This window comes from Pseudophryne corroboree (genome assembly GCF_028390025.1).
Source record: "Pseudophryne corroboree isolate aPseCor3 chromosome 3 unlocalized genomic scaffold, aPseCor3.hap2 SUPER_3_unloc_13, whole genome shotgun sequence".
NCBI classification, from domain to species: Eukaryota; Metazoa; Chordata; class Amphibia; order Anura; family Myobatrachidae; genus Pseudophryne; species Pseudophryne corroboree.
In genome coordinates, this window is record NW_026967501.1 from 1,703,612 (window position 1) to 1,722,154 (window position 18,543).

The 18,543-nt window shown below is 39.9% G+C and overlaps 1 protein-coding gene across 1 annotated transcript in view; it reads right to left on the reverse strand.

Moving 5' to 3' along the window:
• Positions 1 to 1,227: 1,227 nt before the first annotated feature.
• Positions 1,228 to 18,543, reverse strand: part of LOC134983343 (zinc finger protein OZF-like) — a 44,910-nt gene continuing 27,594 nt past the window's right edge. Inside the window, exon 3 of the mRNA XM_063949051.1 lies at positions 1,228 to 3,279. Within this exon, the coding sequence (XP_063805121.1) occupies positions 1,814 to 3,279 (1,466 nt within the window). The 3' untranslated portion in view covers positions 1,228 to 1,813. The remainder of the gene's footprint in view (positions 3,280 to 18,543) is intronic.

Here is an 18,543-nt window from a genome sequence, read left to right on the forward strand (position 1 = left end):
GTGTCGACGTCTGTAGATGCCATCCGAGGAAACGGGCGCTTTAGAGCCCCTGACGGCCTATGAGACGTCTGGACAGGCACAAGCTGAGTAGCCGGCTGTCTCATGTCATCAACTGTCTTTTGTAAAGAGCTGACACTGTCACGTAATTCTTCCAACAGTTCATCCACTCAGGTGTCGACCCCCCAGGGGGAGACATCACTATTACAGGCAATTTGCTCCGCCTCCACATCATTTTCCTCCTCATACATGTCGACACAAACGTACCGACACACAGCACACACACAGGGAATGCTCTGATAGAGGACAGGACCCCACTAGCCCTTTGGGGAGACAGAGGGAGAGTTTGCCAGCACACACCAGAGCGCTATATATATACAGGGATAACCTTATATAAGTGTTTTTCCCCTTATAGCTGCTGTATTGTTAATACTGTGCCTAATTAGTGCCCCTCTCTCTTTTTTAACCCTTTCTGTAGTGTAGTGACTGCAGGGGAGAGCCAGGGGAGCTTCCCTCCAACGGAGCTGTGAGGGAAAATGGCGCCAGTGTGCTGAGGAGATAGGCTCTGCCCCTTTTTCGCGGACTTTTCTCCTGCTTTTTTATGGATTCTGGCAGGGGTTAAAATTCATCCATATAGCCCTGGGAGCTATATGTGATGTATTTTCGCCAGCCAATGTGTTATTATTGCTGCTCAGGGCGCCCCCCCCCTAGCGCCCTGTACCCTCAGTGACCGAAGTGTGCTGAGGAGCAATGGCGCACAGCTGCAGTGCTGTGTGCTACCTTGGTGAAGACAGGATGTCTTCTGCCGCCGATTTTCCAGACCTCTTCTTGCTTCTGGCTCTGTAAGGGGGCCGGCGGCGCGGCTCTGGGACCGGACTCCATGGCTGGGCCTGTGTTCGATCCCTCTGGAGCTAATGGTGTCCAGTAGCCTAAGAAGCCCAATCCACTCTGCACGCAGGTGAGTTCGCTTCTTCTCCCCTTAGTCCCACGATGCAGTGAGCCTGTTGCCAGCAGGTCTCACTGAAAATAAAAAACCTAAATCTAAACTTTTCACTAAGCAGCTCAGGAGAGCCACCTAGTGTGCACCCTTCTCGTTCGGGCAGAAAAATCTAACTGAGGCTTGGAGGAGGGTCATGGGGGGAGGAGCCAGTGCACACCAGGTAGTCCTAAAGCTTTACTTTTGTGCCCAGTCTCCTGCGGAGCCGCTATTCCCCATGGTCCTTACGGAGTTCCCAGCATCCACTAGGACGTCAGAGAAATAGAGGTACATTAATGAAAAGCGTGAGTAACAGTCATCAGTCTGCTTGTGAAGGTCTCTAGATTGGAGGCCTCTTGGACTGTGCAAGGCAGTGAGTTCCATGGTCAGGGCTGCAAAGCTAAACGTTCAACCCTTAAATGAATGACAGAGAATTCTTGGTACTGCTGGTAACAGTCCTTCATCTTTAGAAGTAAGCAAGCGGGGCAGTAAGGAGGCAGAAGCTGCTTCTAGTACCTTGGACCATGAAATGCTGGGCTGGCATCATCCACCCCTGGCGCTCAGCTAGACAACCATTTAGGATTGGTATTAGGTTCTCAGTACATGGAGCAAAAAGCAGGTCATCTGCATATCAGTGGTAGACCAGGCCATGATGTCTGATTATATAACCCATGGTAGCATGTATATTTTATAAAGCATAGGAGAAAGGATTGACCCTTGAGGAACATGCACGACAGTGATAATTATACTCCAGAAGATTTAAATGGTTCCGTGCTTGGGTAATGTCTAATATGTTCAACAAGAGCAGATTTATTTATCTCTCAGCATGAAAATGGCTTCTCACTTGTGAAATCGCTGATGTTTAACAAGAACTGATTTCCATGCAAAACATTTCCCACACTCAGAACAGGAGTACGGCTTCTTACCTGTGTGACTTCTCTGATGTGTAACAAGATATGATTTCGATGCAAAACATTTCCCACACTGAGAACAGGAATATGGCTTCTCACCTGTGTGACTTTTCTGATGTGTAACAAGATATGATTTCGATGCAAAACATTTCCCACACTGAGAACAGGAATATGGCTTCTCACCTGTGTGATTCCTCTGATGTGTAACAAGATTTGATTTCGATGCAAAACATTTCCCACACTCAGAACAGAAGTACGGCTTCTCATCTGTGTGACTTCTCTGATGTGTAACAAGATTTGATTTCCATGCAAAACATTTCCCACACTCAGAACAGGAATATGGCTTCTCACCTGTGTGACTTCTCTGATGTGTAACAAGATCTGATTTCAATGCAAAACATTTCCCACACTCAGTACAGGAATATGGCTTCTCACCTGTGTGACTTTTCTGATGTGTAACAAGATATGATTTATATGTAAAGCATTTCCCACACTCAGAACAGGAAAATAGCTTCTCACCAGTGTGACTCCTCTGATGTGTAACAAGATTTGATTTATATGCAAAACATTTCCCACACTCAAAACAGGAATATGGCTTCTCACCTGTGTGACTCCTCTGATGTGTAATAAGATATGATTTCGATGCAAAACATTTCCCACACTCAGAACAGGAATATGGCTTCTCACCTCTGTGACTTTTCTGATGTGTAACAAGATATGATTTCGATGCAAAACAATTCCCACACTGAGAACAGGAATATGGCTTCTCACCTATGTGATTCCTCTGATGTGTAACAAGATTTGATTTCGATGCAAAACATTTCCCACACTCAGAACAGAAGTACGGCTTCTCATCTGTGTGACTTCTCTGATGTGTAACAAGAGCTGATTTCCATGCAAAACATTTCCCACATTTAGAACAGGAATATGGCTTCTCACCTGTGTGACTTCTCTGATGTGTAACAAGTTCTGATTTCCGGGGAAAACATTTCCTACACTCAGAACAGGAATATGCCTTTTCACCTGTGTGACTTCTCTGATGTGTAACAAGAGATGATTTGTGTGTAAAACATTTCCCACACTCAGAACATATCAGTGGCCTCTCACCTGCCTTAGCTGGCTGATGGGTAATACGCTTTGTGTTCTGTGTAAAACATTTGGCATCTATAGAACACGGAAACACTGTATCTACTCTCAGAGCTGTAACAGATGCACCAATATCAGAGTGATCAGGAGAACATTTCCCAGGATCAGGGGGATCAGCTGATAGAGCTGGATGTTTAATTGGGGTAATGGGGTTAGCTCCTGGAGAATCCTGTCTACTGTCATCTTTTATGTCACAATCCGGGGATAAAATTAGATGTCCTTCTGTGATATTCCTGCTTGTGTGTCCATCTGCTGGAAATAAAATACATTAAAATATAAAATGAGTAGACAAGACCCAGGGTGTTACAGATTACAATATATAATTCTATAACTGACATTTTTTTACCTGTAATCATTAAAAAACAAAAAAGCTAGGATGCTTAGACTGGAGCTTGATCATATGGGATTACTAGAGGTGACACAGACGCTTGTGTGGGATAACTAGAGGTGACATGGACGCTCACGTGGGATTACTAGAGGTGACATGGACGCTCACGCGGGATTACTAGAGGTGACACCGACGCTCATGTGGGATTACTAGAGGTGACGCTTCACTGAATCTACCTCCTCTTCGCTACCTCTTTCAGCTGGAGTACCGCAAGGCTCAGTCTTGGGTCCTCTGCTTTTCTCTATCTATACCTCATCTCTTGGTAAACTAATCAGCTCTTTTGGTTTTCAGTATCATCTGTACGCAGATGATACTCAAATCTACCTATCCTCCCCTGACTTGTCCCTATCTGTACTGGACCGTGTCACTGAATGCCTTTCTGCCATCTCATCCTGGATGACATCTCGCCACCTCAAACTTAATATTTCAAAGACAGAGTTAATTATATTTCCACCGGCCAATAGTAGGTACCAACCTGATATCTCTATCACTGTTGAAAACTTGACTATCTACCCTACCCCACAAGCTCGCTGCCTAGGTGTCATCCTTGACTCTGATCTGTCCTTTGTTCCCCACATTCAATCTGTCTCAAGATCATGTTACATGCATCTAAAAAACATATCCAAAATACGACCATACCTTACACAAGACACTGCTAAAACTCTAATCCACGCTCTCATTATCTCCCGCATTGATTATTGCAATAGTCTCCTAACTGGTCTTCCCAAAACAAGACTCTCACCACTACAATCCATTCTGAATGCAGCGGCGAGGCTTATCTTCCTCGCTAGACGTTCATCGTCTGCAGATCCACTCTGTCAGTCCCTCCATTGGTTACCTGTACTCTACCACATTCAATATAAAATACTTTTACTCACACACAAGGCCATTAACCAAACTACACCAACGTACATCACTTCGCTTATCACAAAATATCTCCCAACCCGACCTCTGCGCTCTTCACAAGACCTGCGTCTCTCATCCACACTCATTACTCGCTCCCACTCACGACTGCAGGACTTTCATCGGGCTGCACCCACTCTGTGGAATGCCCTACCATGCACAATAAGACTCTCCTCTAGTCTCCAAACGTTCCCTCAAAACTCACCTCTTTAGGCAAGCGTATCAAATTCCTGAACCGCCCACATAACTTTCATAAACCTTCCTGACCTAGTCTCATTCTATATTGTCTTACTGACCTATAGATTTCTACTCTATTGTCTTATTGACCAATAGTTTCTTACTGTATTATTTTATGACCTATAGTTTCCTATAGTATTGTCTTACTGACCTATAGTTTTTGACAGTATTGTCTTACTGACCTATAGTTTTTTTACAGTATTGTCTTACTGACCTATAGTTTCCTACTGTATTGTCTTACTGACCTAGTTTCCTACTGTATTGTCTTAATGACCTATAGTTTCTTCTGTATTGTCTTAGTGCCTACAGTTTCCTACTGTATTGTATTACTGACCTAAAGTTTCCTTTTGTGTTGTCTTAATTACCTATAGTTTCTTACTATATTGTCTTATTGACCTATAGTTTCTTAATGTATTATCATACTGACATAGTTTCTTACTATATTGTCTTATTGACCGATAGTTTCTTAATGTATTGTCTTACTGACCTAGTTTCCTACTGTATTGTCTTAATGACCTATAGTTTCTTACTGTATTGTCTTACTGAACTAGCCTTCTTCCATATTGTCTTACTGACCTATAGTTTCTTACTGTATTGTCTTACTGACCTATAGTTTCTTACTGTATTGTCTTACTGACCTACAGTTTCTTACTGTATTGTCTTACTGACCTAGTTTCCTACTGTATTGTCTTACTGACCTAGTTTCCTACTGTATTGTCTTAGTGACCTATAGTTTCCCACTGTATTGTCTTACTGACCTATAGTTTCTTACTGTATTGTCTAACTGACCTATCATTTCCTAATCCTACTGTATTGTCTTACTGGCCTATAGTTTCTTACTGTATTGTCTTACTGGCCTATAGTTTCTTACTGGATTGTCTTACTGACCTATAGTTTCCTACTGTATTGTCTCAATTACCTAAAGTTTCCTATTGTATTGTCTTACTGACCTATAGTTTCTTACAGTTTTGTCTTAATGACCTATAGATTCCTACTGTATGGTCTTACAGACTTTGTTTCTTCTGTATTGTCTAACTAACCTATAGTCTCCTGTGGTATTGTCTTAGTGACCTAAAGTTTCCTACTGTATTGTCTTACTGACCTATAATTTCCTACTGGATTCACTTAACGACCTATAGTTTTACTGTAATATCATACCTACCTATAGTTTCCTTCTGTATTGTCTTACTGACATATAGTTCCTTAATGTATTGTCTTACTGACCTATAGTTCCTTAATGTATTAGCTTACTGACCTATAGTTTCTTACTAACCTATAGTTTCCTACTGTATTGTCTTACTGACCTATAGTTTCCTTCTGTATTGTCTTACTGACCTATAGTTCCTTAATGTATTGTCACACTGACCTATAGTTTCTTAATGTATTGTCTTACTGATCTATAGTTTCCTTCTGTATTGTCTTACTGACCTATAGTTCCTTAATGTATTGTCTTACTGACCTATAGTTTCTTACTGTATTATCTATCTGACCTATAGTTTCTTACTGTATTGTTTTACTGACCTATAGTTTCTTACTGTATTGTTTTACTGACCTATAGTTTCTTACTGTATTGTTTTACTGACCTATAGTTTCTTAATGTATTGTCTTACTGACCTATAGTTTCTTACTGTATTATCTATCTGACCTATAGTTTCTTACTGTATTGTTTTACTGACCTATAGTTTCTTACTGTATTGTTTTACTGACCTATAGTTTCTTACTGTATTGTTTTACTGACCTATAGTTCCTTAATGTATTGTCTTACTGACCTATAGTTTCTTACTGTATTATCTATCTGACCTATAGTTTCTTACTGTATTGTTTTACTGACCTATAGTTTCTTACTGTATTGTTTTACTGACCTATAGTTTCTTAATGTATTGTCTTACTGACCTATAGTTTCCTACTTGTTTGGGGGCTGGGGGGGTTGGGAGATGAGCAGCACTGATGGTGAGTGGGGGGGAGAAGATGATGAGCAGCACCAGATGAGTGGGGGGGGGGATGATGAGCAGCACTGGCACTGAGCAGAGGGGGGGGGAAGATGAAAGATGAGCTGCACTGATGGTGAGCGGGGGGGGGGGGAGATGATGATCAGCACCATGAGAGCGGGGGGGGGGGGGGTAGATGAGATGCACCAGCGGTGCTTGGGGGGAGAAATGAGCTGGACTGATGGTGAGTGGGGGGGGGAGAGATGAGCAGCACTGGCACTGAGCAGGGGGAGGGGGGGAGATGAGCTGCATTGTTGGTGAGCGGGCGGTGGGGGGGAGATGAGCAGCACCAGGTGAGCGGGGGGAGACGGGCAGCACTAGCACCAAGCAGGGGGGAGACGAGAGGCACCTGCGGTGGTTGGGGGGGAGAGATGAGCTGCACTGATGGTGAGCGGGGGGTGGGGGGGATGAGCAGCACTAGGTGAGTGGGGGGGGGAGAGAGATGAGCAGCACTGAGCAGAGGGGTGGGGGGGGTGGTGGAAGATGAGAAGCACCAGCGGTGGTTTTGGGGGGGAGAGATGAGCTGCACTGATGGTGGGGGGGAGATGAGCAGCATCAGGTGAGTGGAGGGGGAGGGAAAACATGATGAGCAGCACCAGGTGAGCAGGGGGATGGGGCGAGATGAGCAGCACCAGCGGGGAGTTAGAGGGGGAGAGATGTGCAGCACCGACGGTGAGGGGGGGGGGTAAGAGATGAGCAGCACTGACAGTGAGGGGGGGGGATAAGCAGCACGCCATGAGGTGAGAGCCACCAGCGGTGGTTGCAGGGGAGGGTAGCAATGACGGTGAGTGGGTGGGGGTTTGGATGAGCAGCACCAGGTGAGCGGGGAATGAGCGGCGCCGGTGGTGTGCGGGTGATTAGCGGCGCAGGGCACTCTACGCGGCCGCCTGGTCAGGAGGAGAGGTCAGCACCAACGAGCGGGGGGAGGGTGCGGGGGTGATGAGCGGCGCCGGCGGTGTGACTGTGCGGGTGATGCGGGTCTGGCCGGAAGGAGGAGGATCAGACAGTACCCAATCATATCTGTCTCAGAGGAAGCGGCGTGCTTTCATATGGGCAGAAGGCACGCCCCTGTCACTGAGGCACTCACACTGGTGCCGCTGTTCCTGTTTTTTTTAATGGGCTTTTACAGCCCTCTCCTTGGCCCCGCCCCCCGCTTCTGGACCTTTGTCATTATCTACAGGAGGCACCGCTCTCAATGCCTCTAAAAACAAATTAAACAGTTTGAAAATGTAGAAATGACTAAAATAATATAAAGCATATACTTAGGACACAGAATATGTGTCAGAAGTATCTTCTTTATATTATTGTAATTAAATCGTTAATGACAGGGGAGAATGACAGGGGAGGCACTGCCTCCCCTGCCTGCACGTCCCTGGTGTGTTCTCTCAGGCTTCATGAGCAGTGTTGTATCCACTGAAATAGGAGCATAAGAAACATTCAGATACAAATGTATCCACTAAAGAGAAACAATTGTTCAGCTCTGACAGTATCCAATCTTTCAGTTGTCACAAGGTTTTATCATAGCATCACTATGGCTCATTGAGAGCTGTGACAATAAGTGGTCAGAAATCTTATAACAGGATATTGCTGTACACCATGGCCCTCATTCCGAGTTGATCGGTCGCAAGGCGAATTTAGCAGAGTTACACACGCTAAGCCTACGCCTACTGGGGGTGAATCTTAGCTTCTTAAAATTGCGACCGATGTATTCGCAATATTGCGATCACAAACTACTTAGCAGTTTTAGAGTAGCTCCACACTTACTCTGCCTGTGCGATCAGTTCAGTGCCTGTCGTTCCTGGTTTGACGTCACAAACACACCCAGCGTTCGCCCAACCACTCCCCTGTTTCTCCGGCCACTCCTGCGTTTTTTCCGGAAACGGTAGCGTTTTCAGCCACACGCCCCTAAAACGCCGTGTTTCCGCCCAGTAACACCCATTTCCTGTCAATCACACTACGATCGCCGGTGCGAAGAAAAAGCCGTGAGTAAAAATACTTTCTGCATAGCAAAATAACTTGGCGCAGTCGCAGTGCGAACATTGCGCATGCGTACTAAGCGGATTTTCACTGTGATGCGATGAAAAAGAACGAGCGAACAACTCGGAATGAGGGCCCATATTCATTCCCTTAAGTTCCTTATACTCAGATATATGTTAATGATCTAAGATCATAAGAGTAGTTTATTCCTCTATGTTATAATAGAAATGTTGAGGGCTCAGCATATTCTTATATGAATGTAGGCTCAAAATATTAATTTAAACATAGTTCATTAATGTATCATGTTATGCCTTCAGGGTGTGTGTAATAGTGAATCTTACACCTGGTACCTACATATATTAGGCGCCGTCTGCTGCCCTTTTATTTAGGAGGGTTACATATATTCAGTGAATATATAACACTTGCTGTAAATGGATCTATGATCACTATAGAGTTGTTGTAAATGTGAAACATGTCACTAGTGTCCTGACATACATCCAGCCTTTTATAGAATCATTTCTGATATAGATTTATATACACATTAAATATCTTTTGGTATGTGTATCAGGGCTTTATTATCCAGCCTTGTGAACACCATTTAATACCATTCATAATACACAGTGTTATTTCGGCACAGTGAATTATTTTATCAGCGTCTGATTGTGCAGTTTCCACACTTTGCCTGGATTGAGACACTTTCAAAATAAATTATTTCTGATATAGACATATAGACACATTAAACGTCTAATGACCATATGGATTAGAACTTTGGTGTACAGCCTTAAATATAAGGTTCAGTATGGTTCATTACACATAGTATTTTCTTGCACAGTAAGGCATTATGTTAGCAGCTGACTATGTTGTTTGCTTTCAATACTGACCTAGTTTCCTACTGTATTGTCTTACTGACCTAGTTTCCTACTGTATTGTCTTACTGACCTAGTTTCCTACTGTATTGTCTTACTGACCTAGTTTCTTACTGTATTATCTTACTGACCTAGTTTCCTACTGTATTGTCTTACTGACCTATAGTCTCCTGTGGTATTGTCTTAGTGACCTAAAGTTTCCTACTGTATTGGCTTACTGACCTATAATTTCCTACTGGATTCTCTTAACGACCTATAGTTTCTTACTGTATTGTCTTACTGACCAATCATTTCCTAATCCTACTGTGTTGTCTTACTTACCTATAGTCTCCTGTGGTATTGTCTTAGTGACCTAAAAAGTTTCCTACTGTATTATCTTACTGACCCATAGTTTCCTACTGTATTGTCTTACTGACCTAGTTTCCTACTGTATTGTCTTACTGACCCATAGTTTCCTAATGTATTGTCTTACTGACCTAGTTTCCTACTGTATTGTCTTACTGACCTAGTTTCCTACTGTATTGTCTTACTGACCTATAGTCTCCTGTGGTATTGTCTTACTGACCTATAGTTTCCTACTGTATTGTCTTACTGATCTATCATTTCCTAATCCTACTGTATCGTCTTACTGACCTATCATTTCCTAATCCTACTGTGTTGTCTTACTAACCTATAGTCTCCTGTGGTATTGTCTTAGTGACCTAAAGTTTCCTACTGTATTGGCTTACTGACCTATAATTTTCTACTGGATTCTCTTAACGACCTATAGTTTCTTACTGTATTGTCTTACTGACCTATCATTTCCTAATCCTACTGTATTGTCTTACCGACGTACAGTTTTCTACTGTGTTGTCTTACTGACCTATAGTTTCCTACTGTATTGTCTTACTGACCTATAGTTTCTTATGTATTGTCTTATTGACCTATAGTTTCCTACTGTATTGTCTTACTGTCCTATAGATTCCTACTGTATTGTCTTACAGACATATTGTTTCTTCTGTATTGTCTTACTTACATATAGTCTCCTGTGGTATTGTCTTAGTGACCTAAACTATCCTACTGTATTGTCTTACTGACCTATAATTTCCGACTGGATTCTCTTAACGACCTATAGTTCCTTACTGTAATATCTTACCTACCTATAGTTTTCTTCTGAATTGTCTTACTGACCTATAGTTTCTTAATGTATTGTCTTAATGACCTATAGTTTCCTACTGTATTGTCTTACTGACCTAGTTTCCTACTGTATTGTCTTACTGACCTATAGTTTCCCACTGTATTGTCTTACTGACCTATAGTTTCCTACTGTATTGTCTTACTAACCTACACTTTCCTACTGTATTGTCTTACTGACCTAGTTTCTTACTGTATTGTCTTACTGACCTATCATTTCCTAATCCTACTGTATTGTCTTACTGACCTACAGTTTCCTACTGTGTTGTCTTACTTACCTATAGTTTCCTTCTGTATTGTTTTACTGACCTAATCTCCATCTGTATTGTCATACTGACCTATAGTTTCTTAATGTATTGTCTTACTGACATACAGTTTTACTGCATTGTCTTAATGACCTATAGTTTCTTACTGTATTGTCTTACTGACCTATAGTTTCCTTCCATATTGTCTTACAGGCCTATAGTTTCTTACTGTATTGTCTTACTGACCTATAGTTTCTTACTGTATTGTCTTACTGACCTACAGTTTCCTACTGTATTGTCTTAATGACCTATAGTTTCTTACTGTATTGTCTTAGTGGCCTATAGTTTCCTACTGTATTGTCTTACTAACCTACACTTTCCTACTGTATTGTCTTACTGGCCTAGTTTCCTACTGTATTGTCTTACTGACCTATAGTTTCCCACTGTATTGTCTTACTGACCTATAGTTTCCTACTGTATTGTCTTACTAACCTACACTTTCCTACTGTATTGTCTTACTGACCTAGTTTCTTACTGTATTGTCTTACTGACCTATAATTTCCTAATCCTACTGTATTGTCTTACTGACCTACAGTTTCCTACTGTGTTGTCTTACTTACCTATAGTTTCCTTCTGTATTGTTTTACTGACCTAATCTCCTTCTGTATTGTCATACTGACCTATAGTTTCTTAATGTATTGTCTTACTGACCTACAGTTTCTTACTGCATTGTCTTACTGACCTACATTTTCTTACTGTATTGTCTTACTGACCTATAGATCCCTACTGTATTGTCGTACAGACTTTGTTTCTTCTGTATTGTCTTACTAACCTATAGTCTCCTGTGGTATTGTCTTAGTGACCTAAAGTTTCCTACTGTATTGTCTTACTGACCTATAGTTTCTTACTGTATTGTCTTACTGTACTATAGTTTCCTACTGTATTGTCTTACTGACCTAGTTTCCTACTGTATTGTCTTACTGACCTAGTTTCCTACTGTATTGTCTTACTGACCTAGTTTCCTACTGTATTGTCTTACTGACCTAGTTTCTTACTGTATTGTCTTACTGACCTATAGTCTCCTGTGGTATTGTCTTACTGACCTATAGTTTCCTACTGTATTGTCTTACTGACCTATCATTTCCTAATCCTACTGTGTTGTCTTACTAACCTATAGTCTCCTGTGGTATTGTCTTAGTGACCTAAAAAGTTTCCTACTGTATTGTCTTACTGACCCATAGTTTCCTACTGTATTTTCTTACGGACCTAGTTTCCTACTGTATTGTCTTACTGACCTAGTTTCCTACTGTATTGTCTTACTGACCCATAGTTTCCTAATGTATTGTCTTACTGACCTAGTTTCCTACTGTATTGTCTTACTGACCTAGTTTCCTACTGTATTGTCTTACTGACCTATAGTCTCCTGTGGTATTGTCTTAGTGACCTAAAGTATCCTACTGTATTGGCTTACTGACCTATAATTTCCTACTGGATTCTCTTAACGACCTATAGTTTCTTACTGTATTGTCTTACTGACCTATCATTTCCTAATCCTACTGTATCGTCTTACTGACCTATCATTTCCTAATCCTACTGTGTTGTCTTACTTACCTATAGTCTCCTGTGGTATTGTCTTAGTGACCTAAAAAGTTTCCTACTGTATTATCTTACTGACCCATAGTTTCCTACTGTATTGTCTTACTGACCTAGTTTCCTACTGTATTGTCTTACTGACCCATAGTTTCCTAATGTATTGTCTTACTGACCTAGTTTCCTACTGTATTGTCTTACTGACCTAGTTTCCTACTGTATTGTCTTACTGACCTATAGTCTCCTGTGGTATTGTCTTACTGACCTATAGTTTCCTACTGTATTGTCTTACTGATCTATCATTTCCTAATCCTACTGTATCGTCTTACTGACCTATCATTTCCTAATCCTACTGTGTTGTCTTACTAACCTATAGTCTCCTGTGGTATTGTCTTAGTGACCTAAAGTTTCCTACTGTATTGGCTTACTGACCTATAATTTTCTACTGGATTCTCTTAACTACCTATAGTTTCTTACTGTATTGTCTTACTGACCTATCATTTCCTAATCCTACTGTATTGTCTTACCGACGTACGGTTTTCTACTGTGTTGTCTTACTGACCTATAGTTTCCTACTGTATTGTCTTATTGACCTATAGTTTCCTACTGTATTGTCTTACTGTCCTATAGATTCCTACTGTATTGTCTTACAGACATATTGTTTCTTCTGTATTGTCTTACTTACCTATAGTCTCCTGTGGTATTGTCTTAGTGACCTAAACTATCCTACTGTATTGTCTTACTGACCTATAATTTCCGACTGGATTCTCTTAACGACCTATAGTTCCTTACTGTAATATCTTACCTACCTATAGTTTTCTTCTGAATTGTCTTACTGACCTATAGTTTCTTAATGTATTGTCTTACTGACCTATAGTTTCTTAATGTATTGTCTTACTGACATACAGTTTTACTGCATTGTCTTAATGACCTATAGTTTCTTACTGTATTGTCTTACTGACCTATAGTTTCCTTCCATATTGTCTTACAGGCCTATAGTTTCTTACTGTATTGTCTTACTGACCTATAGTTTCCTTCCATATTGTCTTACAGGCCTATAGTTTCTTACTGTATTGTCTTACTGACCTATAGTTTTTTACTGTATTGTCTTACTGACCTACAGTTTCCTACTGTATTGTCTTAATGACCTATAGTTTCTTACTGTATTGTCTTAGTGGCCTTTAGTTTCCTACTGTATTGTATTACTGAGCTATAGTATCATTCCTGTATTGTCTTACTGATGTAGTTTCCTACTGTATTGTCTTACTAACCTACACTTTCCTACTGTATTGTCTTACTGGCCTAGTTTCCTACTGTATTGTCTTACTGACCTATAGTTTCCCACTGTATTGTCTTACTAACCTATAGTTTCCTACTGTATTGTCTTACTAACCTACACTTTCCTACTGTATTGTCTTACTGACCTAGTTTCTTACTGTATTGTCTTACTGACCTATCATTTCCTAATCCTACTGTATTGTCTTACTGACCTACAGTTTCCTACTGTGTTGTCTTACTTACCTATAGTTTCCTTCTGTATTGTTTTACTGACCTAATCTCCTTCTGTATTGTCATACTGACCTATAGTTTCTTAATGTATTGTCTTACTGACCTACAGTTTCTTACTGCATTGTCTTACTGACCTACAGTTTCTTACTGTATTGTCTTACTGACCTAGTTTCTTACTGTATTGTCTTACTGACCTATAATTTCCTAATCCTACTGTATTGTCTTACTGACCTACAGTTTCCTACTGTGTTGTCTTACTTACCTATAGTTTCCTTCTGTATTGTTTTACTGACCTAATCTCCATCTGTATTGTCATACTGACCTATAGTTTCTTAATGTATTGTCTTACTGACATACAGTTTTACTGCATTGTCTTACTGACCTATAGTTTCCTTCCATATTGTCTTACAGGCCTATAGTTTCTTACTGTATTGTCTTACTGACCTATAGTTTCTTACTGTATTGTCTTACTGACCTACAGTTTCCTACTGTATTGTCTTAATGACCTATAGTTTCTTACTGTATTGTCTTACTGACCTATAGTTTCTTACTGTATTGTCTTACTGACCTACAGTTTCCTACTGTATTGTCTTAATGACCTATAGTTTCTTACTGTATTGTCTTAGTGGCCTATAGTTTCCTACTGTATTGTATTACTGAGCTATAGTATCATTCCTGTATTGTCTTACTGATGTAGTTTCCTACTGTATTGTCTTACTAACCTACACTTTCCTACTGTATTGTCTTACTGGCCTAGTTTCCTACTGTATTGTCTTACTGACCTATAGTTTCCCACTGTATTGTCTTACTGACCTATAGTTTCCTACTGTATTGTCTTACTAACCTACACTTTCCTACTGTATTGTCTTACTGACCTAGTTTCTTACTGTATTGTCTTACTGACCTATAATTTCCTAATCCTACTGTATTGTCTTACTGACCTACAGTTTCCTACTGTGTTGTCTTACTTACCTATAGTTTCCTTCTGTATTGTTTTACTGACCTAATCTCCTTCTGTATTGTCATACTGACCTATAGTTTCTTAATGTATTGTCTTACTGACCTACAGTTTCTTACTGCATTGTCTTACTGACCTACAGTTTCTTACTGTATTGTCTTACTGACCTATAGATCCCTACTGTATTGTCGTACAGACTTTGTTTCTTCTGTATTGTCTTACTAACCTATAGTCTCCTGTGGTATTGTCTTAGTGACCTAAAGTTTCCTACTGTATTGTCTTACTGACCTATAGTTTCTTACTGTATTGTCTTACTGTACTATAGTTTCCTACTGTATTGTCTTACTGACCTAGTTTCCTACTGTATTGTCTTACTGACCTAGTTTCCTACTGTATTGTCTTACTGACCTAGTTTCTTACTGTATTGTCTTACTGACCTATAGTCTCCTGTGGTATTGTCTTACTGACCTATAGTTTCCTACTGTATTGTCTTACTGACCTATCATTTCCTAATCCTACTGTATCGTCTTACTTACCTATCATTTCCTAATCCTACTGTGTTGTCTTACTAACCTATAGTCTCCTGTGGTATTGTCTTAGTGACCTAAAAAGTTTCCTACTGTATTGTCTTACTGACCCATAGTTTCCTACTGTATTTTCTTACGGACCTAGTTTCCTACTGTATTGTCTTACTGACCTAGTTTCCTACTGTATTGTCTTACTGACCCATAGTTTCCTAATGTATTGTCTTACTGACCTAGTTTCCTACTGTATTGTCTTACTGACCTAGTTTCCTACTGTATTGTCTTACTGACCTATAGTCTCCTGTGGTATTGTCTTAGTGACCTAAAGTTTCCTACTGTATTGGCTTACTGACCTATAATTTCCTACTGGATTCTCTTAACGACCTATAGTTTCTTACTGTATTGTCTTACTGACCTATCATTTCCTAATCCTACTGTATCGTCTTACTGACCTATCATTTCCTAATCCTACTGTGTTGTCTTACTTACCTATAGTCTCCTGTGGTATTGTCTTAGTGACCTAAAAAGTTTCCTACTGTATTATCTTACTGACCCATAGTTTCCTACTGTATTGTCTTACTGACCTAGTTTCCTACTGTATTGTCTTACTGACCCATAGTTTCCTAATGTATTGTCTTACTGACCTAGTTTCCTACTGTATTGTCTTACTGACCTAGTTTCCTACTGTATTGTCTTACTGACCTATAGTCTCCTGTGGTATTGTCTTACTGACCTATAGTTTCCTACTGTATTGTCTTACTGATCTATCATTTCCTAATCCTACTGTATCGTCTTACTGACCTATCATTTCCTAATCCTACTGTGTTGTCTTACTAACCTATAGTCTCCTGTGGTATTGTCTTAGTGACCTAAAGTTTCCTACTGTATTGGCTTACTGACCTATAGTTTCTTACTGTATTGTCTTACTGACCTATCATTTCCTAATCCTACTGTATTGTCTTACCGACGTACAGTTTTCTACTGTGTTGTCTTACTGACCTATAGTTTCCTACTGTATTGTCTTACTGACCTATAGTTTCTTATGTATTGTCTTATTGACCTATAGTTTCCTACTGTATTGTCTTACTGTCCTATAGATTCCTACTGTATTGTCTTACAGACATATTGTTTCTTCTGTATTGTCTTACTTACCTATAGTCTCCTGTGGTATTGTCTTAGTGACCTAAACTATCCTACTGTATTGTCTTACTGACCTATAATTTCCGACTGGATTCTCTTAACGACCTATAGTTCCTTACTGTAATATCTTACCTACCTATAGTTTTCTTCTGAATTGTCTTACTGACCTATAGTTTCTTAATGTATTGTCTTACTGACCTATAGTTTCTTAATGTATTGTCTTACTGACATACAGTTTTACTGCATTGTCTTAATGACCTATAGTTTCTTACTGTATTGTCTTACTGACCTATAGTTTCCTTCCATATTGTCTTACAGGCCTATAGTTTCTTACTGTATTGTCTTACTGACCTATAGTTTCCTTCCATATTGTCTTACAGGCCTATAGTTTCTTACTGTATTGGCTTACTGACCTATAGTTTCTTACTGTATTGTCTTACTGACCTACAGTTTCCTACTGTATTGTCTTAATGACCTATAGTTTCTTACTGTATTGTCTTAGTGGCCTATAGTTTCCTACTGTATTGTATTACTGAGCTATAGTATCATTCCTGTATTGTCTTACTGATGTAGTTTCCTACTGTATTGTCTTACTAACCTACACTTTCCTACTGTATTGTCTTACTGGCCTAGTTTCCTACTGTATTGTCTTACTGACCTATAGTTTCCCACTGTATTGTCTTACTAACCTATAGTTTCCTACTGTATTGTCTTACTAACCTACACTTTCCTACTGTATTGTCTTACTGACCTAGTTTCTTACTGTATTGTCTTACTGACCTATAATTTCCTAATCCTACTGTATTGTCTTACTGACCTACAGTTTCCTACTGTGTTGTCTTACTTACCTATAGTTTCCTTCTGTATTGTTTTACTGACCTAATCTCCTTCTGTATTGTCATACTGACCTATAGTTTCTTAATGTATTGTCTTACTGACCTACAGTTTCTTACTGCATTGTCTTACTGACCTACAGTTTCTTACTGTATTGTCTTACTGACCTAGTTTCTTACTGTATTGTCTTACTGACCTATAATTTCCTAATCCTACTGTATTGTCTTACTGACCTAGTTTCCTACTGTGTTGTCTTACTTACCTATAGTTTCCTTCTGTATTGTTTTACTGACCTAATCTCCTTCTGTATTGTCATACTGACCTATAGTTTCTTAATGTATTGTCTTACTGACCTACAGTTTCTTACTGCATTGTCTTACTGACCTACAGTTTCTTACTGTATTGTCTTACTGACCTATAGATCCCTACTGTATTGTCGTACAGACTTTGTTTCTTCTGTATTGTCTTACTAACCTATAGTCTCCTGTGGTATTGTCTTAGTGACCTAAAGTTTCCTACTGTATTGTCTTACTGACCTATAGTTTCTTACTGTATTGTCTTACTGTACTATAGTTTCCTACTGTATTGTCTTACTGACCTAGTTTCCTACTGTATTGTCTTACTGACCTAGTTTCCTACTGTATTGTCTTACTGACCTAGTTTCCTACTGTATTGTCTTACTGACCTAGTTTCCTACTGTATTGTCTTACTGACCTAGTTTCCTACTGTATTGTCTTACTGACCTATAGTCTCCTGTGGTATTGTCTTACTGACCTATAGTTTCCTACTGTATTGTCTTACTGACCTATCATTTCCTAATCCTACTGTATCGTCTTACTTACCTATCATTTCCTAATCCTACTGTGTTGTCTTACTAACCTATAGTCTCCTGTGGTATTGTCTTAGTGACCTAAAAAGTTTCCTACTGTATTGTCTTACTGACCCATAGTTTCCTACTGTATTTTCTTACGGACCTAGTTTCCTACTGTATTGTCTTCCTTACCTAGTTTCCTACTGTATTGTCTTACTGACCCATAGTTTCCTAATGTATTGTCTTACTGACCTAGTTTCCTACTGTATTGTCTTACTGACCTAGTTTCCTACTGTATTGTCTTACTGACCTATAGTCTCCTGTGGTATTGTCTTAGTGACCTAAAGTTTCCTACTGTATTGGCTTACTG